The 23,635-nt window shown below is 38.7% G+C and overlaps 1 protein-coding gene across 1 annotated transcript in view; it reads left to right on the plus strand.

Annotated features, from left to right (window-relative positions):
• The window catches only part of LOC117290131 (unconventional myosin-XVIIIa-like), an 82,822-nt gene extending 66,413 nt beyond the window's left edge, over window positions 1–16,409 (plus strand). Inside the window, exons 26-36 of the mRNA XM_033771387.1 lie at window positions 954–1,081; window positions 3,772–3,926; window positions 4,167–4,290; window positions 4,869–5,180; window positions 6,163–6,414; window positions 7,043–7,156; window positions 8,987–9,103; window positions 9,702–9,785; window positions 13,606–13,743; window positions 15,094–15,279; window positions 16,386–16,409. Coding sequence (XP_033627278.1) covers window positions 954–1,081; window positions 3,772–3,926; window positions 4,167–4,290; window positions 4,869–5,180; window positions 6,163–6,414; window positions 7,043–7,156; window positions 8,987–9,103; window positions 9,702–9,785; window positions 13,606–13,743; window positions 15,094–15,279; window positions 16,386–16,409 — 1,634 coding nt within the window. The remainder of the gene's footprint in view (window positions 1–953; window positions 1,082–3,771; window positions 3,927–4,166; window positions 4,291–4,868; window positions 5,181–6,162; window positions 6,415–7,042; window positions 7,157–8,986; window positions 9,104–9,701; window positions 9,786–13,605; window positions 13,744–15,093; window positions 15,280–16,385) is intronic.
• Window positions 16,410–23,635: the final 7,226 nt, after the last annotated feature.

Raw genomic sequence — 23,635 nt, forward strand, 5'->3', positions numbered from 1 at the left:
AACGCACGTGTGTGCAAGAACACGCGAGCCTCTCCAATGCCTTTCTGCACAACTCTGCCGTGCGCACAAAGCATACACACACGCATGTCGGACTTGATTTGTCTGACCTTCGCTTCGTTGTGATTGGTCAATACGCAATGGGGCGGAGCTTAATGGATCGATCTATTGTCAAAGACCAGTCTTCTCACTTGGTGTTTCTCAACGTATGAATAAAATAAAAACATTATCACTATAGATCAATCACTACAGGTGGCAGAGTTTAGTTCAAAATGGATAGCACCTGCCTAATATGTCTTACATGTATATGTCTGTACATGCTGGATTGGTCACTCAATCAGTGATAAGTTCAACAGGTCCCAGTCTGCATATACAGATCTAACATTTGTAGTTGTTTTACAAGATTCCTTGATCTTCTTTTCATCCCGAGTACAATATATGTATGTTAATATTTGTGTTTTCATGTATTCAAAGTTATTTCCCTTTCAGTTTGCCAAATAAATTAAAACAGGTCTCAAAATACCATGTAATTAAAATTATTATGAGACGGAATAAAACAAGTTGTTGATACATGTGTACCATGTATAGCATTGGATAGCAAAAAAAAAAATGGATTGAAACCAGTCAAAAACATTAAATTTCATCATTATTTATGGAAACCCGTTTTGTTGTTGTATTAATTTTGGTTTTTATCCATAAACCGATGTGTGTTAGCACTGTATACTCAGTACTTCACCGAGTCCTGTGAAAAAAAATCACAGGCATAATATTACTCGAACCCACAACCCTTGCAATTCTAGAGCAGTGTCTTACCAACGTGATTGCCCGGTAGCTAGATGGCATTTTTTTTGTCTTTATTTTTTTTTCTTCTAACTTGAATTATTGAGCATAGCTGTGGAGTAATATTTACCTCCAGACATGGTTTTGATTCCTATTGATAACATGATTGATTGTAGATTCCATTTATCGGACCAAGTACGAGCAAGCAAGACGAGAGATTGAGCTGACTAAAAAGAGATTGAACCAAGAGCACGAGGAGGAACTGGAAAGCATGAAAGCTGCCAAGAAAGCCATTGACAGACGGGTAAGGGGGCATTTTCTTTCTGTTTTGGGTTGGGGGGTTTTCCTCGGATAGAGAAGTCTTTTTTATATAGAGAATTCATAAGGTTGACTCAGAACTATGAGTTTATAGGATTTGAGGCATTGCATGGTGAGGTATCAATGTATATTTGGTTTGCGGTAACACCATGTGTGTATCTACTTGCCAGGTAGAGTTTGTTCTTGCTTTATTCTACTGCCGCGGAGTAGATAATCGGAGGTTTGGGAGACTTCTCAGTTCTGAAAAGAACTGTCCTGCTTTTTAACTATTACCAGGGCGGATGGTATAGAAAATAGACTGGATTACTACTTTAGCTTATATGATCGTAATTAACTGTACTGCCGCGGAGTCAATTCTGAATTGATCTCAGCGTTTCGACTAGCTTGCTCTAGTCATCGTCAGGAGACTCTGAGTTTGTTTCAAGGGATTGTGTGGATTTCATCAAATTGGTTTTGCGTACTTTGAAACTCCTGGGAACTTTTTTTTTAGCAAGATTGCTCTCCAAGGTAATTGTTAATTTATAGTTTTGTTGAATGGCACAAGTAAAAGCCAATTATGTACATGGTATGAGAGAACATATATTTGAAAGGCAATTACTAAACTTGATTTGTATTTAGGCAATTACTAAACTTGATTTGTATTCAGGCGATTTGACCTGTGACATCACATGTTTACAAAAAAGCCACAGAGCCTGGACTTCCTGCAGGCTTGATTTGTACACAGCTCAGTTGAAGAAAACATGAAATCTTATATTTTATGGAGATTGCACTGTCTAATTTATATCAACTGTTAACATGATGAAAGGGGGCACATCTCAAAACTTGTCCAGCTTTTACTTTCATAATTCTTGGATTGATGTGGAAATTGTGACACAAAATGTCAACTTTCCCATAACGGACCTGTGTAGTATTGTGCCTGCCAGAATACTCTGAGAATGTACATGTACAAGGTCACCATTATTGTTTACAAAGTTCACATGGTCTATAAATCATTTAGACAATTTGGGTCAATGCAACTCCTATGGGATTTTGGTAATTGGTAGAGCTAGTAGTTTGTAAAGTGGGTGTGATGGTCAAGTCTTGTCAGAATAAAAACTGTCTGTTGTTGGATGGCCAGACAGCCCCATCAATATGACGTTTTCTTATCGTGACTGATTAAGACTGACTAAGTGAATTAGCCACATTCATTGACTCATCCAATGTCTTGTGTAGAGTAGTGCTACCTTATTATATGGTTACCATAGCAACCACCTGGAATCTATAGTCGGGGGTTGAGGTGACCCGTAACTGCTAAAACTTCAAGACAAAATCTAAATAAAAGATTGATGGTAATTTGTCATCAATGCTGAGTATTATCCAATAGGACAGTTGATCTCACTTCAGATAAGGTTTGATCAGTTAGGCAGAACAAAAAAACATGTTTAGCGTCCCAGGTTGTTTCCTTTTCAGAGGCAATCCCTTAATTTTTTTAACAAAAACAAAATGATACTTTTTAAACAAATGCAGGCCAAAAATTTTAATTTTGAAAAAATACCACAGTCGGTTGTCTTAAAAAATGTGCAGGCAGCCATTCATTTTAAAAACTAAAATAATAGGTCCTCCTTCCTTTTTTTAAAAAGGCAGGACGCAAAACATGTTTATATTTTGTTTTGCCTTACATTTGAAGCTTGGCATGGTTGTGGGTACAGGAACTAAACTATGATTGCCTTAAAGGCAGTGGACACTATTGGTAATTACTCAAAATAATGATGATTAGCATAAAACCTTTCTTGGTGACCAGTAATGGGGAGAGGTTGATAGTATAAAACATTGTGAGAAACGGCTTCATCTGAAGTGACATAGTTTTCGAGAAAGAAGTAAATTTCCACGAATTTGATTTCAAGACCTCAGGTTAGAATTTGAGGTCTCGAAATCAACCATCTAAACACACACAACTTTGTGTGACAAGGGTGTTTTTACTTTCATTACTACATGTATCTCGCAACTTCGACGACCAATTGAGCTCAAATTTTCACAGGATTGTTATTTTATGCATATGTTGAGATACAACAAGTGAGAAGACTGGTCTTTGACAATTAGCAATAGTGTGCAGTGCCTTTAAACGATCGGCTCTATTCTTAGGAGGAGTGGTCTCGTTGATTGAAAGAGGTACATGTATCGATGTGAGTGCATTGCAAGAGACAAAAGTCATGACTGTTTCATTTCTGAATCACTGGTTTGACCAAGACGCAGCTCTATGCAGCCATCTGTGAAGTATTGCTGATTTGATGTGCAATCAAATCTTGCTAAACAAGCATTGACTGGGTAACAGCCACAATGTAATACAATGTTCGATACATCAGTTGTGACTGGTACGTCTTTTATTTTTGCGCCAAGGCAAGGTTTTCCGTACATATACCTATGTCATACTTGGATCTATTTGCCGTCAGAGGGTTAAGCAGTAAAAAAAAAAATTGAAAAAATAAGAAGTGTTGAGAACCAGCCACTTGCAGTGTATTGAGGAACCACTTTCTACGGGAGATTTGTACGATTAAGCACCAATGGTCGGGGGTGCGTTTTCGTAACCGAACAACTGTTTCAGTTGAATTGGCCTTGGTTAATAACTGGCCGATGAGCGAAACAGTTATTGGTTACAGCCGCAAACGTTTTGATAATTTCATTGTTTTTGTTTCCAAGATGGCGGAGTCCTTGGAGGAAGTCGAGGAGGAGAGGAAACAAGTCAGCATGCTGAAACGCAAAGTACAGAAACTCATAGGAGAGGCACAGGATACCAGACTTCATCTGGAGTCGCAACAGTCCAGGAATGCTGAACTGGAAAAGAAGCAAAGAAAGTAAGTGATTTATTCATTTGTACATCCACCAAATTTTGTTTAAAAAAAATATACTCACTACATGTATACTTGTTGTGGCGAAATAGTGCATCTGGTGGCTAAGTTATCAGGATGTGGGTTTGAATCTATGTAGGTCGTAAGTCCTGAAATATTTTGTCCTTAAAAATTTGCTGAGAGATGTAGGGAAATTTTTTCAAGATTATGATTTAAATGTTCCTCTTCGTCTTTTCTTTCTTACAGGTTTGATGCCGAGTTACATAAAATACAACAAGATCTCCACACGGAGCACTTAGCCAAGGAGCGATTACATCGGGAGAAAGAAGCGTCGGAAAGTGAAAACTACGTCCTTAAACAAGAACTTGAGGTAATCTACACTTTTAGTACTGGATTTCAAAAAGAGCTAGAGCTTAAGCCATGGATTTGAAAATGGACTGAAATATGGTATTACATGTATACATGTACATGTATGGTGAATGCATCTATTCAGTGCACAAACAATTTTATGCATATTGTGCCACAATCTGTGCAGTTATAAAGCCAGTGGACACTATTGGTAATCACCCAAAACAATTTTTAGCATAAAACCTTTCTTGGTAACGAGTAATGTGGAGAGGTTGATAGCATAAAACAATGTGAGAAATGGCTCCTTCTGAAGTAGTATAGTTTTTGAGAAAGAAGTTATTTTCCACGAATTTGATTTTGAGACCTCAGATTTAGAATTTGAGGTCTCGAAATCAAGCATATGAAAGCACACAACTTCGTGTGACAGGGGTGTTTTTTCTTTCATTATTATCTCGCAACTTTGAGGATCGATGGAGCTTAAATTTTTACAGGTTTGTTATTTTATATGTATATGTTGGGATACACCGAGTGAGAAGACTGCTCTTTGACAATTACCAATAGTATCCAGTGTCTTTAAACTTCCCAATTACCTTTTTAAAGGACCTCCGAATGGACATGACTGTCAAAGAATCTCGCATCGAGGAACTTCACTTTGAGATGACAGACCTGTCCTCTCACGGCACCAAGGAGGTGATGGATATTGCCTCCGTCAAGCGCCAGAAGAGGGAGCTGGAAGCCAAGATTGAAGACCAAGAAGAGGAGCTGGACGACCAGGCCGGGAAGATACTCCAACTGGAACAGACTAAGCTGAGATTGGAGATGCAGCTGGAGAGACAGAAGCAAGCTAGTCAGAAGGAGTTGGAAGTGAAGGAGGAGGAGTCCGAAGCTGCCAGGAGCACTTTCCAGAGCAGGGTGAGTTGGAAAGAGGTTTCAGCTTGTGAACGTTGAAAAAAAACAATCATCTTTACTTTTAACTACTTACTGCTGGGTATTAAAAAACAATAGTTGTGCTCACCTGCTTGGTTTATTTTTTTTAGAAAGTTCTGAAATATTTGTATGGTGTTGAGAATATTGTTATCACAATGAAACCATGACTTAGTTAAGTAAAGACAAGAAGTGGTCTTAGAAAATATTGCTGGATTATTTTTTTCACTTTGAGAAAATGTGAGGGTTTGTTTCACCATGAATTTTGGCCGTAAGTCACTGTCGATTATCGGCCATGGCATGCTTGGATCTTGGGCTTACTTCCTATGTTAAATAAAGTGGTGGCATTCTAATGGTCAATATAAAGTATTCAAAACTTTACCTTTAGGTGCTGGGCTAGCTTGATGGTCTAGTGGTAAGACATCTGCTCTAGAACGGAAAAGGTCATGGATTCCTTTTTAAGCTTTGAGTTGAACAAAGAAACCCGTCTCAAGAGAAAGATAGAACACAAATAATATTCTTTCAGGATTCAAGATTTAATAATTATGCAAGCACACTGACATTATGATAATTTTTTTCTCAGTAGATTTTACAGAAGCATTAAAGGCAGTGGACACTATTGGTAATTACTCAAAATAATTATTAGCACAAAACCTTACTTGGTAACCAGTAATGGGGAGAGGTTGAAGTGACGTAGTTTTCGAGAAAGAAGGTCTCGAAATCAAGCATCTGAAAGTGCATAACTCCATTAGACTAGGGTGTTTTTTCTTTCATTATTATCTCACAACTTTGGTGACCGATTGAGCTCAAATTTTCACAGATTTGTTATTTTATGCATACATGTATGTTGAAATACAGCAAGTGAAAAGACTGGTCTTTGACAACTACATGTGCCTAAAGTGTCCAGTGTCTTTAACAATGATGCAGAATTAACATTTTGAGAACTTCATTTTCTGTCTTTAAATTTCAGCTGAAGCAACTTGAGAATCAGATGGAGGAAGATTACAAGGAGCGGCAGTCGCTGATGAGAGACAAACGGGACCTGGAGCACAAACTCTCTGACTCGCAGGAGCATCCTCGCACCTCGGATCGGGACGTCGAGAGACGTCTCAAGAAAGATCTCAAGAGGACGAAGGCATTGTTGAACGACGCCCAGATCATGATGGACAAGCAGAAGGCGTCAGCTCCGAGCAGCACCAAGATTAAACAGCTGAAGAATGAGGTAAACAAATTATCACATTTGATTGAGGGTGTTGTTTTAGGTGCTGCTGTGTTGTCAGATTCGTCTGTAGTTAGTTTCTTTTAGCTGTTGCTACTCTTTTTCCCCCTCAAGTATTTTGTTTATATATCTTTATTTTATGTAAATTATCAATAAAATATGTTTGATGTTGATATATTAGTTTGTGTGCACTTTCCTTTTAAAATATTTGTTGAATGTAAGTTTTTATTAATTTGTAATGTTCCTTGTGATATATTTGGTATGTTCCTTCTAAATCACTCAATTCAGCCATTTAGTTGCGATAATACTTTGCGATGCAACAGCCATTTAGTTGCGATAATACTTTGCGATGCAGCCATAATACTATCATTTAATATTCATGTGCATTTCAATTTGTATTCATGATCAGCTTGAGGGTGCAGATTCAGACTTTACCAGTGTGATTTGCATTAATTTAAATATATTTACATTACATTTGAATATTTTTACATATTTAAAAGTGTGTTTGTCTCTTATTAGTTGGGGAATTTACAGTACACTGCACTGGTTGCAGTCAAGTGCCAGTGTGATTTGCATTAATTTACATATATTTACATATATTTGACTATTTCTACATATTTACCTTCACTAGTTGGAGGATTCACAATACACTGCGCTGGCTGCAGTCAAATCCAGACAGAGTATGGAGAATGAGTTATCCGAGCTACAGAATCAGCTAGATGACGTCAGTAGGGCTAAGGTAGAGGTACGTAAGTCAAAGAATAAGAGAACTCTCCTGGGGTGCGTTCCACTTCCCCAGCCGTGACACCTGTGTCCTTAAAGCCATTGGACCCTTTCGGTACAGAAAAAAAGAAAAAAAGTTCACAGATTTACAAATAACTTACAGGGTTTACAGAAGGTAGTGGTGAAAGACTTCCCTTGAAATATTATTCCATGAAATGCTTTACTTTTTGAGAAAACAGTAAAACAATATCAATTCTCGTTAGCGAGAATTACGGATTCATTTTAAACACATGTCATGACGTGGAGACACGCGCGGATACACGGGTGGGTTTTCCCGTTATTTTCTCCCGACTCTGATGATCGATTGAGCCTAAATTTTCACAGGTTTGTTATTTGACATAGAAGTTGTGATACACGAAGTGTGGGCCTTAGACAATAGTGTTTACCGAAAGGGTCCAATGGCTTTAAGCAAGACACTAATTCATTGTTTCGTCCTTCGGATGGGACGTAAAGCCGTTGGTCCCATATGTTGTGTAACGCATGTAAAAGAACTCAGTGCCCCGGTGTTCCTTGCTGTGGCTGCTGAATGCGCCGTAGCAGACTTGTAAACCCTTATAAGGTGCTACATATTTAGGTCTCATAACTCCAAAACTCCAATAACCCTTCTTTTTGTATAATGTATATATTAAGCGCCTTGAGTACCTTGTTTGGTAGATATATTAAGACTTTGATATTATATTATTGTTATTACTTGCGCAATAGACAAAATGTTTTTTTATCGTTTGAACGATTGTTTGCGCACTTCTTGATGTCTGTCAATATGGCTGCACTCTGTAATAAAGATGGCGACACCGCATACATATTTTTTTCTAACATTGGTTTTTGCTATATTGAAGTTATATTTTAAACCTCTGTTGTACATACATACATCATATTATCTTCAAGTACGTGCTAATCCTCCAATCAGGTTCGCAGAATGGAGTGGTGATAAAAACCTATATTGCACGGCTAATATCACTACCATGCGTCTTGTGTGTTCTACGCACGCACCAAGTTTGCTTGAAGATAAATACCTTATCGTGGAAATACGGAAAATATAGCATGTCTGCGTCCCATATCCAACTCGGCCTGTGGCCACGTTGGATATGGGACGCAGAAGCGCTATATTTTTCCGTATTCCACTCGCGCTTGTGTGATAACTTATAATATCAACTAACTAAGTTGTTCCTCCTGACTGTGTTATCAACCACCGAAAACACACTATAATTGTGTTCGTGACAAGAAAATAAAATCTTCTGCTTATCGTTTAGTTGTCCACCATCACTAACACCTCAGAAGTACTTTCACCTATATAGTTGCTAACGTTCGCCAACGGTGGTGGTGTACAATTCTTTTCAATCAAAATTGCTGGCGAAAGTGCTCAAACATTGGCAACGTGTGCACCATTTTAGTAGCAGATTCTGCATACTCCAAAGGAGGTTGAGATGTTTTTTAGGAATACTGAAGGTCCAGTGAACAGGAGCAATAACACTATTGACCACTTGCACGCGCGTCACACGCGGCGACTGATGCCATGCTCACCATGTTGGTGATTAATGCCTTGTCGCCTAAAATGCGCACTTCACTGCATAACGCGCAGCATAGAGTTATAAACATTTTTTAAATGCACAGTGAAATTGCCCACCAGTATGGCGCATTCAAGATTTTTCTGCTCTGATGACGTCAGGTGAATTGGGTCAATAAGACACATTGATGGCCCTATTGGGCTTGAAACAAATGCATAATGACTTAGATTGATATTAGTTATTGTCATTATTATTATTATTGACTTTGACTGATTTGTGTCGTCCAGGTGGAAGAGAAGTTATCTCAGCAAAGCCGTGAGATGAACGACCTCACGACGAGACAAGAAGATCAAGAAGAAGATTTCAATGATCTCCTGAAGAAACACAAGGCTCTAGTACTGCAGGTGAAAAAAACAAATATTAAATAAATAATATACTGAGCAAGTGATAGCAGCTTTTTCTCCCACATTTGATTTCTGGTTTTTTTATCTCAAAGTGGGACTGGTAATGGTTGCTTGCAATGTATGAAGAGATGCCAACATCGATTTTCGAAAAAGAGCAACATAGCAGTGCACTTCGTTCCGAGGCAGATTATACACATGTATAACCAGGCATGCAACCCACCAATCGTAAAATACGGACAATTTGAACCCTTATCAGTTGATGTTTTCAGCGCAGATCGCTCAATGCAAAGTCAATATGTTAGTGTATAATTATGGTTTAACAGGATTGTTTTAGAATAAAGGTCAAACAATGCAGAATTTTTATTAGGCTTGTCGCCCCCTTTTTTTGTGTGTATTGTAGACAGGTACAATGTACCACAGGTTGCCCTTGCTTGTGTATGGGTACAACCCATACAAGTATTTCCAACAATATTTAACAGAATGCTTTGGTTTCTGTCCCATTGTTTATGTACATTTATGATTTGTTTTCAATTTTTGTTTATTCTGATGAGTTTTGTTAAAATTTCATCCTGTACTTTTATTTGTATTTTGTTGACAGAGTTCCAATGATCAGATCAAGATGAATGAACATTTGAGTCAAATTAGTGAAATGACTCTTGCCAAGCACGAACAAGAAGAGAAGGTAGGTCCCGGTGTATCCACGGTGGGCGGTGCTGGGTGGGCCTGCCCAAAACTCACAATTTTCACCCAGCACTCTGAGCACAGATTTGCCATAAAATAAATCAAAATATTGTCCACTGTTTAGGTTTAGATTTAGGTTTAGTTTTATTGTTTCCACAGTAACATTGTAAAACAGGCTATAATATATACATGTACCCAATAGTATAGTTAAGCCAGGAGGAAATCAATACACTTTTATGATACTGCAGGGGGAGCTCACTAAGAAGCAAAGCATTGATCTGAGACACAGCTAATGATAAGAAGTATCAAATGTCGCCGAGAAAGAACACAGTCAAAATGCTATTCAACTTATTGTCTTGGGCCAATAATAAGTAGAGTTTGGAAACCTGGCATCATGCCTGAAGCTTACAACTTCAGCAATAAAGGGCCAATAATTAAACACTGGCGGGCCTCAAAGTTGGTTTTATTTTCTATTACTAAAAGGGGTTTAGCTTCAACCCTGGTCCTGATCCATTTAAGATCAATTCTATATCAATTCTATGAACCTTGCCCAATGGTTTTTCTACCATTACTGGCCGGAAGCTTTTCACCACGCACTCATCCAAATGGGACATAGTGAAATTCGTGTCCTGAATGATATTTGCCAACATGTTTTGATAATATAAAAATCTCTCACTTTAAATAGAGAACATTCAAAAACAAAAACCAAGTATTTTTGTTTCTTTTGTTGGTTTTCTACACATTGTATTGAAGAAAAAAAATGGAATTAAAAATCAACAAAATTTGCTATTTCCTGGTTGTTGAAGTCACAAACAACAAATTGTGAAATAAAATAGCTTTTAAAAAAGAAATGACATCATTCGTTTTTCAAAGAGAAAGGTTGATTGCACTTTACAGATCATTAATGTATAAGACGGAAATAAATCAATATCAATACAATCAATGCGTCGCCATCGCTCAGCGTTTTCATCTCCCTGGTGTCCAGTCCGCATTTATCGCTGTCGCTGTATCAAGGGACAGCTCTGATGTAGGGTACAGGGAAGACACCAGTCATCCTGTTCTTATGTCAATAGACAATAGATTGTATAAAGTGCGAGCGTGAGTTCACATGATCTTGATAGTAACCATGGCAAATATGCCAAGCCTTGTTCATACAGAGCGGGAATGTGTTGGATGTAAGTGGGCATGGGGATCTGGGCCCAATTTCATAAACATGTTTAATTGAAAATACTGCTTGACAAGTTTCTTTGCTAAGTAAATATTGAGTGGAGCACCCTGTCATCCAAAACACAATTAATGTAATTTTGGCCGGTAACCTGTTTCTGCTAAGCAATACTGGTATGTGCTTAGCAATTTTTTTGCTTACAAGCTTTATGAAAGGAATAAAGGAAACTCATAGGTGGTACATTTGGCAGTGGATAACTGTCAGGTTAAGAGTTGTTAAATGTTCACAGATTGGCACATGACTCATGTGGTGTAAAGATAGTCATTGTGGAAAACTTACCCTGAAAATATTCTCTTGAAATTATAAGGTTTTAAACTCAGTTTTGAGTTTTGGCTAGAAGAGCCTTATTTCGCGTCGATTGAGCGTCACCCATGTTCCACGATTAAACTATAACTCAATTGAAGTCTCTGATGATCACCGCAACTGCAAAGGCTTCAATGTGTGGAATTGTGAAAGAAATTGTCCGGCAATTTCCAAGATAAAAAGTGCCAAAGGAAGATGTCCCTAAAATTGCAGTTGATAAACATTGTCTAATTCTACTTAAAGGGTTTGGGTACTTTTTGTATCCACAGATTGACATTAAACTTACACGGTTTGAAGATAATGATGGTAGACAGCTTCCCTTAAAGTATTGGTGGTTAGTAAGCTTCCCCTTGTTTTAATAGTACTTGGTGAGGTGCTGTAGGTTTTGAGAAATGAGTAAAATAATTGCACACCAATAATTTTTGTTTCGGTTAGACACAATTTTTTTAAGCCAATACAATTAATTTAAGCGACTCGCCTGAAAACCTGGCTCGTGATTTTACCCTTTTTTTTTTCTCAAAAACTTGATGACTTATGAAGCTGAAATAACATTACATAAATCTTCATTCACAGTGAGTAGGGATTCACGTCATCAGTCATGGCCAAAAACTTGATCTACAAAAGGTATCAAACCCCTTTAATAACACAATGTTTGAAGAGTTGCTGGGGTTAATTGAAGTGCGTTTGTCTGCAGGGAAAACAACTTGGTGTTAATGATTTGGCAGGTTAATCTGATTGTGTCTCTTGTAACATCATGCTTCATACCTTCAGGGTAGACATGATGGAATTTGATTATTCTGGGATGACGATCCAAAGGTACGTGTCTTGATAAAAAGGAAATGTTATTAGTCCCCGAGTGTAAGATGTTACTGATAAAGATTGCGATCCTTAGGGCATTCTCTCAATGTGATGAATGAAATGAAGTCAAGCTGTGACTTGTTTTTTTAAAGCTTTTTTTTTATTTATTTTTTTTATACTTCTGACACCTTTTGTAGATCAAGTTTTTCGACCATGACATGAATCCCTACTAATTGTCAGAGAAGATGTATGTAACAGAACTTACATGTAGAGGTTTCAGCTTCATTAGTTGTCATGTTTTTTTGAGAAAAATCATGTTTTTAGGAGAGCGCTAAAATCTGTTGTACATGTATATGCTGTAATAATTTTCATGAAACTGTTTTACTCTTTTCGCAAAAACTACATCATCTTTCTCATAAAGTTATATTTTAAGGGAAACTTTCTACCATCATTATCTTTAAACCGTGTAAGTTTAATGTAAATCTGTGGACGTTTAACCCTTTAGCTCAAAAATGATTGTGTCTGTGTGCATTGTAAAGACTGATTGTTGCCGACCGGGAATTAAGCTATGTTGTTGTTAAACTGTTGATTTAGGTCCTGGGCACAATTTCAACGAGCTGCTTAAGCAAAAACATTTGCTTAAGCAGAAACATCCTTGCTTAGTAAAATCAGAGTACCGGCCAAGACTCAACTCAATTGTTATGCTAAGTAAACAACAGCTAAATTCCAGTCACAAGCAATTTTTGTTCTTAAGCAATTTGGTCGGCCGCTCAACTTGTGTCCTTGGAGTGCGTTTTGACGACCCCAACCAGAAACATTGGTCATCGTTTGAGCATGTTCGCGTGTTCAGTTAAGGCGCGGTGACGTTGCTGTTCAGACATACCGGTAACCGACTTATTGACTCGATTGGGCTTTGATTGGGGTCGCCAAAACACACTCTTGGTTTGGTTCGTTTATTGGGACACCAAGATGTTGGTTCTGTGTGTTAAAATGACCTGGTAACCCGTATCTGACTACTGCAGGATTTCCCCATAGAACACACAAATGCTGTTAGCTTCTCACTATGGGAAAACCTGTAGATGAACAAGAAGTTAGTCATTCGTTGTACTCTCATTACTAGTGATACGATGGGAAACATGGCAAAGTAATCAAATTAAAGAAAATTGTGCGCTCTTTCAAAAAATGTACAGTTTATTTGCGTACGTTATTTGCTAGGCAATAAATAACATTTGTTTCATGGCAGTAACTGTCTGGTTTTAGGTTCTTTGACTAATGAGGTAGATTTGGGTTAAGAGATTAGCGTTCCCCCAATGTTTCTAGCATGGATGCCTTCAAGTTCTTAAACGAAATTCTGTTCCATATTTTTTCATTAATTTTGACTAGAACAGGGTAGGTAAGAATCACTTTGCAAAATCAGACTTTTCTAGGTGTATTGTGACAGTTGTGTAGAAATGCGATGATTTTGACACATCAGCTTTTGATGTTTTTTCTGCAGATTTCTGAGCTTCAAAACAAGCTGGAGTTCACTCACACAACGATGATCGACAAATCTCAGATGATGAGATTAGAAGGCAAGACACGTGACTTGGAGTCGAGGCTAGCCCTGGAACAAACAACAAGACAGAAGTTTGAGGTACGCATGTAATGTAGACGTTTACTCAATTCCCAAAGCCTATCACATCAGCCATGTGTCAGCCACATGTACTTACATGTGTTATTGGTTTTTATCATGTTTATAACAGAGTTTGAAATGTGTTTTTTCTTTTAAAGACACTGGACACCTTTGGTAATTGTCGGAGACTAGTCTCGTCACTTGGTGTATCTCATCATAACAAACTAACAAACCTGTGAAAATTAAGTTCGATAGTCTAAACCATTCAGTCATATCACCCTGTGTATAATAATAATAATAATAATAATAATAACCAGTTAACATATAGCGCTTTTCACACCTGGAGGGCTTCTCAAAGCGCTTCCAACATTATAACCCCTCGTCACCGGGTCTTAAATCATCACAAGAACCATCTCTGCCCTCACAGGTACCCATTTAACCCTGGGTGGAGAGAAGCAATTATAAGTGTCTTGCTCAGGGACACAAGTGTCATGAACCCACACTCTGCTAAACAGAAGCACCAGAGCTTGAGTTCGGTGCTCTTTATCCGCTAGGCCGCGACACCCTAGCGTACAATGCTCTCATCAATGTCACCATCCAACAGTGTTGTCAATCCTCACATTGTATAGACAGAAGTTTCAGGACAGACAGTGTACAAATTATGGTGTGAGGGTTGGACAGTTGATATTAGCTCCCCTCGGTACTAGAAGTTGACAAACTAGTTCCAGAGGCAAAGCCAGGGGAACTAGTTTGTCAATTGTCAGTTTAAAGAAGAGCTACAATGTATGATACAAATATAGCATGGTTTGAAGATCGACAGTCAATTTTAGTTCCCCAAGGTATTGGAAGTTGACAGACTACGTGTTGTTCCGATCCCTAGGTGAAGCTGAGGGAATTAGTTTGTCGACTTTTTACAACATTGATGAAGGGAGCTTATATCGACTGTCCACCCGATACAAAACCATGTTATATTTGTTTTTTTCTTGACCTCAGAATTCTTTAGTTCAGCAGCATTGGGTTTAAAGGCACTGGACACCTTTGGTACTTGTCAAAGACCAGTAATCTCACTTTGTGTAAAAATAATAACAAACTGTGAACATTTTTATTCAATTGGTCATTGTCAGGCCTAAAGTCTTTACATATTTTAGTGAGAAATTACCTCTTTCTCAAAATTATGTTACTTCAGAGGGAGCTGTTTCTCACAGTGTTACATGTATTTACTCTCAACAGCTCTCCATTGCTCCAATGGTGTCCAGTGCCTCTAATGTTCACATTTGCACAAGACTTTCTATTTAATTATTATCTCAACATGACAAACCTATTCTTCACTTCTGTCCATCCTTCCTCCAACCTCCCTCAACATTTACACAGAATCAAGTGGAGAAGCTAAAGGAGACCATTGATAAATTGAACTTGGAGCATGATAGCAAAGGTATACGAGACACAAAGATGCAGGACAACGTTCGCAGGCTACAGAGGGAGTTACGGGAATTAAGGGAAGAGCAAACGGATCTGCAACGCAAGGAGACTGACACCACCAAGAAGAAGTTTGAATTGGTAAGTCCTGAAATGTTCTTGTTCTTCAACGATGTTTTACATTGCGGAGGTACTTTTTAGTGAAATGTATGTACTTAAGGTTTGTGTCATCAACGGTAGGGTCAAGATTTGGACCGCAGATTTCTACCAAAGAATTTGCGTTAACAGTCCCTGCGCTCTGGCACCTGAAAAGCTGTTTTTATCCTCTTTGGAACGGCCGCTGCTATTTGCTCAGATACTTCTCGATCATTCGCCACTGAGTACCAAAGTTTCCTACTTTATGGAGGGACTTTTTTAGTAAAATACATGTACTTCAGGTTTTTGTTATCTTCAAATATGTGACGGTCGGGTTCAGATTTGAACCACAGATTAATACCAAAGAAGTCGCTTCAACAACCTGGTGCTCTCTGGTCCCTGTAAAGCTGTTAGTATCCCCTTCTGAACGGGCGTTGCTATTTGCTTGAGATTTTTCTCAGTCGTTCTCCACCCAGTGTGAAACTTTCTTCCTTCATGGAGGTACTTTTTCAGTCAAATACATGTACTTCAGGTTTATGTCATCTACAAATATGTGACGGTCAGGTTCAGATTTGGACCACGGATTTCCACAAAAGAATTTACTCCAACAACTCGGCGCTCTGGCCGCAAAAAGCTGTTAGTATCCTCTTTTGAACGGTTGCTGCTATTTCGCTCAGAATTCTCTGTCATTTTCCACTGCGTAGTGAATGTTGCAAGTACATTTTGGCAGTACGGCAGGTACAGGTTTACCGATTGTTTAACAATCCGGGCATGACTCTGTATTTGTTTAGGGTTTACCTGCCGATTTTGTACTTTTACAAGAGCATGTACAGGTGGACACGAGAAGTTGCCATTCCCCCCTTAAACGTATTTGAACTTGTGGCAGTTCAAATACTGTTGCATTCTAAACTATTTTGTGACGCAGACTATGCTTGTCCTTATTCAAGGAGTATACAATTCGCCTTTTAGTTTGCCTCTTAGTGCCAAGATATTGTGTGAAGTGGTTTCCTCCTGGGTTACTTTTTTTTTAAGATTCAGGATGCACTGTAATTATTCTGGTCGAGGTGGGAGCACTTAGTGGAGCAACACCTCTCACTTTGATTGGTATTCAGGCCTCATCTTCAACACTAGCCTAGCCTACATTGACACTGTCGAGTAAGAACTGCAGGACCCAATGTCATGGCTCCGCACACTGAATGTGAGAAATTGGCGCTTACGTTTTACAGCTTTGTCTTATATCATCGTACATGAACCAAATTCACATCTCGAGAGCTTCCTTAAGCTAACTCGCATAGCATTGTTTCACTGTCCCCGACATGTACATGCCACCTTTTCTGACTGACCTACTATTTTTAATTCAACGAAGAAAACTAGGTTATCAATTAGTCTATTCTTATCCCCATTAATCGTTCTCGTTGTCTTCTTTCCTTAAAATCAGAAACCGACCTATTTTCCCAATAATGGCTCAACCGGACAACAAAACAGGCTTGTGTATTGTGATAAGAAAGTGACATAATTCCTGAGGGCCAGGGTCAAGTAAGAGTGGTGTGTTAATTGAGATCGAGGTAGATTGTCTCCTTGGGATAGGTGTGGGGGTAGACATGATTCAAGTCCCTTTCTCGTGTGAAGTCCCTAACACGCATGTAATGCGTCAGCATGCACCCACTGTACGGATATGTAATACCATTGTGCCCTAACAGACAAAATGTAGCTATTAATTGCGATTACGGAACAGGTTTGGGAATGCAGAGCGAAAAAACAATAGGTTTGTTTACGACGAGGCAAGGGGCCTTGCACGGGATTGGGACTTGCATCAAGTCTAGTGTTGGGAACTGGAAAACCTGGCCTCCTTTGGAGCATGTCAGTGCCACTTTAAAATGAAATTATGGGACTTGAAGGACGTCCTTAAAAAACATCCAAGGGCCATATTTTTCATCATCTCTTGTTAGCCCTGATGATCCGATTGTACCTGGATGGTGCTGTAGCCATTTGTCTGAATCCCTGTATTCAGTAATTGTGAATTCGGGGCACTTGCTTAGCAAACAAATGACCCCAAATGTTTATATTCAAGCCCCATTTTTGGTGAAATTGAGTTTTGAATTGGGGGAAACTAAAAAGTGATGGAACCATGGTGAAGGCCTAGCTGATTTTGATTTGGTTTTAGGGAACATGATTTAAGGTGAAGGAACAAGGGTTAAACTTATATTCATAAATACCTCAGACAGTTTCGCTATTCCTATTGGTGGAGAGCGCGTCACGTGGGTGCGTATAAACCTTTGTTTTCGACCAGTAAAAAGTGTTGAAACACGGGCGTGACACTTGAGTTTGCACCTGTGCTTATCAGACAGTTTCCTCTTTCCTATTGGTCGAGAGCACTGGCCGAGACAGTTTTGCACATCACGCGATACGCGTGACGTGCACAGCATTCCCTTATAAGGAGTTGTTTACCCGAGGGCCTTGACTGGGCCTTACCATTTCATTACTGGAGGGATGTGGTGTTGAAAGAAATCATTGAAAATTAAAATTGTTGCATTTAGTTTACTTTACAACCATAATTGTTGATGTTTTTTGACTGAAAAGGTATTTATGAATGGGAATCTAAGTGTTTTGAATCGGTTTTCAACTAGTGGTTTAAACCTGCCGAGGCCTGGTTCTTGATAATTTACCTCGACTTCATCTCGGTAAAATTATCAAGAACCAGGCCTCGTTGGGATTGAACCACTAGTTGAAAACCGATTCACCACACATTGATTCCCTTAGTCATTTATGGTTAATTGATGTGTAAACTTGGGTATGAATACGTTTTAATTACTCCTCAAAGTTAAGTTCTGTCATGGGTTTAGAGTAGTTTTGTGTACTTCCATGGTTGTATTTGACAATAGCTAAAAGGTTGAGGTCTCATAAAAGTAAGCTTGTGTAGTGGAGACTCTCCGTAAACATTTATTTATGTAGAAAAAGTTTGTTAAACCCCCTTCAGTTCCGTTTTCAGTAGGCCTACATATTCAGTTATATTCTATTTCAGCTACACATGTCCCACATTTACAAATAATACTGCCCTCAAGAGGTAAGGTATTGCCAATAACCCAACGTCCTCTTTAGATTCACTGACGTTTCCTTGTGTTTTGCTTCTCCGTTTTATTTTGTGTTTGAGTGACAGGAAAAGTTTTTGAATATTTTTTAAGTGAATAATTCTGATGCATTCTTCTCATCACACTCGCTCTTCCATTAGCAAGGGAAAGGTGATTGCCACCTCAATTTTCTTAATGCTCATCGTGCTCATTGAAGAGCAAAATAATTTCCACAAAAATACAATCAACATGTACAAACCCCAGAGGTCAGGTTTTGCTGAAAACAACAAAAAGTTTTTCATCTCAGTGGATTTATGTTCATGAGGTCCTTAATATTTCAACAGACTGCCGTTGTCGCATGCAATTATTTCCTCTATGCAATACTAGCCGGAGGACATTACTGCATATGCAATAATGTCGGCCAGACGGTTTTGCATTAACAACCGAGTCCGCCCAGACGCGGCTGCATAATGCACATTAATAATAATAATAATAATAATAATAATAATAATACACGGTTTTTATATAGCGCTTTTTCACGGGGTGTCTCAAAGCGCTTCCGACATTATTACCCATGGTCACTGGGCCTTAAATCATTCCTTAAACCATCTCAGCTCCCTGGGGAGTATACAGCCTGTGCGACAATTATATGCGCTACATGGCTAAATCAATCACAAGAACCATCTATGCCCTCACAGGTACCCATTTACCCCTGGGTGGAGAGAAGCAATTATAGTTAAGTGTCTTGCTCAGGGACACAAGTGTCACGACCTGGATTCGAACCCACACTCTGCTGAACAGAAGCATCAGAGCTTGAGTTCGGTGCTCTTATCCACTCGGCCAAGACACCCCACAACACCCCCACAACACCCCACGACACCCCACATTTGCATATGCAGTTGTGTCCGCCTCGTACAAAACCGTCCTTGCAGTAAATTAAATGCCCTTGGTCATGAATGACATGGGAAATGTTCGGCCGTTGGGTATTTGCTGCAATCATAAAATACAAGAATATTCATGCTGCATGTTCAGTGCTTCCACGCCCGCTTACGTGCGCACATACATGCACATACATGTACATTCATGTACATGTCCGACGGTGTCACATGCAATTACATGTAGGTCCTCTATGCAATACTATCTGGAGGACATTATTGCATATGCAAAAGTGTCTGCCCTGGCACAATTGTGTCCACCCGGACACATTTGCATATGCAGTTGTGTCGGCCCCCGTATAAAACCGTCCTTGCAGTAAATTAAACGTTCTTGGTCGACGGAACATGTTCGCCATTTTTTGGAATCATGTACATGTCCGCCGGACGGTTTTTGCATCGCCCCAGACACGATTGCATATGCAAAAGTGTCCGTAACGGACAGTATTGCATGGCAGACACAATTGCATCTGACACCGGACGGTTTTTGCATAGCCCCGGACATGATTGCATATGCAAAAGTGTTCGGAGCGGACAGTATTGCATGGTGGACACAATTGCATCTGACACCGTACCTGGTGAATGGTTTGACATTTTATTATACGAGGCAAGCATTGTCGACTGTACACAAAGACAAGAGGTTATAAACGTTAGTTTAATAATGCCTTATTTCATCGGCTAACCCAAGTCTGTTGCCGGGGGCCACAGGTGGCTACCCTTCCTCCATGCCGAGACTGAATGCACGAGAAGAATCATGTTATAAAATGTCAACTAATTGTCCTTACACTGTGCTACTTGTTTGACATACTTCCGTTGCAAAGGGGGAAACAAAATCATCCAAAAAACAATTTGTCGTTCAATTTTGCGGAAGTAGTAGCCTGCAGTCCTCCTTTCTCTCTGTGTAAAACGGCCTGTTTTGTCTGTATCTCGTCAGACTCTACAACCCCAAGGTGCCCTTTTCCAGGATTACTTGCTCTTCCATCAACATGATGAGATTTTAATATTCCCCAGGGTCGTCTCGTTGGAATGGTTTTTTTTTTCTCTCTAAATTGATAGTGGGAGAATCTGTTCACTTCATCATCGTTACGATGGGACATTGTAAAGCTTTCATTTTGTATCATTCATTAAAGGGTTTGGATACTTTTTTTTTTGTACGGCACAAAACTCAAACCTACACATATACATTAAACTAACACGGTTTGAAAATAATGATGAAAGCTTTCCTTAAAGTAATACCTGCTGGGGTGCTGTAGTTTTTTGAGAAAAATTGGTGAACAAAATCACCAAAATCATTTTTCGTCTCATTGAGATGAAAATGAGTTTAGCATGTACAACGGATTTACGCGACTCGCTCGCTGGTTCTTACTTGTTTTCTCAACAACTTGACCACTAATGATGAAGCTTGAACCTCTACAGGTAATTTGTATTTCATACATCTTCCTTCACAGTTAGTAGAGATTGATGTCATGGCCAAAAACTTGATCTACAAAAGGTATCAAAACCAAATGAATCTGAAACTTCTACATACAAATTATATTACATACATCTTTATTCACACTCCTCACGGTAAAGGGAATTCATGTCATGGCCAAAAAATGGATCTCCAAAAGGTATCGACGTTTTTAACGGAAATGGTATTTAGACTTGTTTATAATGCACTTGTTGACCATTTTAATGTAATTTTGATATGTTTACACTTCTGAGTTTTTCGTAATTATCGATTAAAAAATCGGGCCCCAACCTAAAGGTTTTGAAAAACTAAAAACACTTCTGCCGTTGAGAGCGCGCGCCAAAGGACAATGCCGCTGACGTCATTTGTGGGAGTTTGCTTTGTTATACCTCCACGCTGCAACAAAGCAGCTTTACAAATTGGAGCTCCCAACTATGACGTTTTAAGAGTGACTACGTAACGGGGCTTTTCGCAAATCTCTCAGAAAAGCACTGGATAAGGGTATTCAAAATGATTGTTTTTTTACACAATCAGAATCTATTTATAATCATATGACTCGATTTCCTGATTCATTGAAAACATTTTAAATGGAATTCAGCAAAGTTCACGACTTGACATTTTCGTTCAAGCAGGTCTTTAACAACATATTCGAATACTGTATGCAGTCTCTAGAGATAGGACAGGCATAGCTATTTCTTCCTCCATGATATAACCAAATAGCACTTTCAATAGGAGTAATTTCAAGATATTGTTCCGACTATCCCTCTTCCTCCCTTTACCTTTTGCAATCTTCCCCAATCTTCCTCGGTTCAATTTCCCAGACAGTTTAATTCTGCGTAATGCGATGTAATCAGGAGAGGGAAAAGTATGCGCTAAATCTGAATCCATCTAAACGCAACTCGATCCATCAGCAATCGGATCATTTCATGAGTAAATGTTCCATCACTCAGGCTATCCAACTGTATGAGTGCAACCTGTTTTAAAGTGTCAGAGCATTGAAGGCATGCTCTCTGCAAGCTCCAACCCAGTATCCCTAATACATGTTTTCTCCCCAGTTGTGCTGCATCTTTTCAGGCCACTTTAAGTTATATATACAGATTTCCATTGAAATTCCTGTAGATCATAATGCTCTTGTGGATACCCCATGAAGGTTGTAATCCTTATACACTTGCTGTATATATAGGCGTCGTGCATGGTATCACATTTTTTGTAGATACTCATTATATGCATTTGTATATATCACATTATAGGCGTGTGTATGTGTAGATATCACCTTATGCATTTGTAGACATCCCCTCATGGTCCCACCATGTTTTATTTCAGAAAAGACTTCAAACTAAAAGACATACCAATTGATTGCAGGTATTCCCCTTGATGATGAACATTAGAATCAAAATCACTGTAAACAGTGACTAGTGATCAAATGTATTCTAATTGCATTCCAGTAGGTTAAACTTTCTGACTGTCGCGTAATGATTGATTGAACGTGCCCAATTTCTATTAGTGTTCAGCCTCACTTTAGTAACGGTATGAGTGGACGAAACACAAGATAGTCTACCCGTCATAGTCTACCCATCAGTGAAGATGATATTCTCGTTGAATTGAACCATGAATTCATCAGAATGAATGAATCTGTAAACAATCTAGGGATAACTAAACAAGGTCCCTCATGACATGCAGTCATCATTATTATTATTCAAAGGATTTGGACTGTAACGAAGAACCATGCCTGCTCCGTATCACGATTAAAGGTTCTGGACACGTTTGGTAATTGCCGAAGGCTAGTATTTTTCCCATGGTGTATCCCAACATACATGTTTGCATAAAATAACAAACCTGTGAGAGTTTGGACCCAATTGGTCAACTTTGTTGTGCTTTAGATGCAGTATAAAAGGCTTCAACTGAAACTTTGTTTTTTGAGTGAGAAATTACCTCTTTCTACATTACTTCACAGGGAGCCTTATCTCACAATGTTTTATATTATCAACAGATCTCCGATGCTCGCCACTATTAAGTGAAGTTTTTATTATGCCGACAGCTATTTTAAGTAATTACCAATAGTGTCCAGTGCCTTTAATTACGAGGTTATAAACATACACACACCTTCAAGTGTGAAGCAGTGAGGTACACATGATTATCAGTGAGGTCGAAATAAATGGAGCGGGAAAATCTACTCTGAACCCTTGCCCTTCGGAAATGGAATAATCAGCAAACCTAATAAAAATTGATGAATCAATAAGTAACACCATAGAGCAAGGGTAACATAGACATCATGTCGTATATTATTATTTGTTTGGTTTGCCGTTCTTCATTTTGTGTTCAGGGAAGGTACCTTTGGTAATCGCTCTTAAAGGGTGTATGTAGCTTTTGTAGGACAAAAAACACAATGTCCACAGATTTACACTAAACTTACACAGTTTGAAGATAATGATAGCAGAAAGCTTCCCTGAAAATATTACGTGCTGAGGTGCTGTAGTTTTTGGGAAATGGGTAAAACAATGTCATGAAAATAATTTTCATCTCATGAGACGAAAATTATTTTAATCATTTACAAACGTATTTTCATGATATTGTTTTACTCATTTCTCAAAAACTACAGCACCTCAGTAAGTAATATTTGAAGGGAAGTTTTCCACTATCATTATCTTCAAACCCTGTAAGTTTAATGTAAATCTATGGATATTTTGAAAAAGTACCCAAATCCTTTAAAGGACCACGTTGCCTTGAATCGGTCGAGTTGGCCTTTGAAAAGCGTTTGTATTCATTTGTTATAAAATGCATTGATTAGAAATATATTTTAAAAGTAGAATACAATTATCCACACAAGCATCACTCGAAATTGCGTGGTTTTCCTTTTACCTCGTCGACAAGTATGGTCGGCCATTTATGGGAGTCAGATTTTTGACTCCCAT

This window comes from Asterias rubens, chromosome 5 (genome assembly GCF_902459465.1).
Source record: "Asterias rubens chromosome 5, eAstRub1.3, whole genome shotgun sequence".
Lineage (NCBI taxonomy): Eukaryota > Metazoa > Echinodermata > Asteroidea > Forcipulatida > Asteriidae > Asterias > Asterias rubens.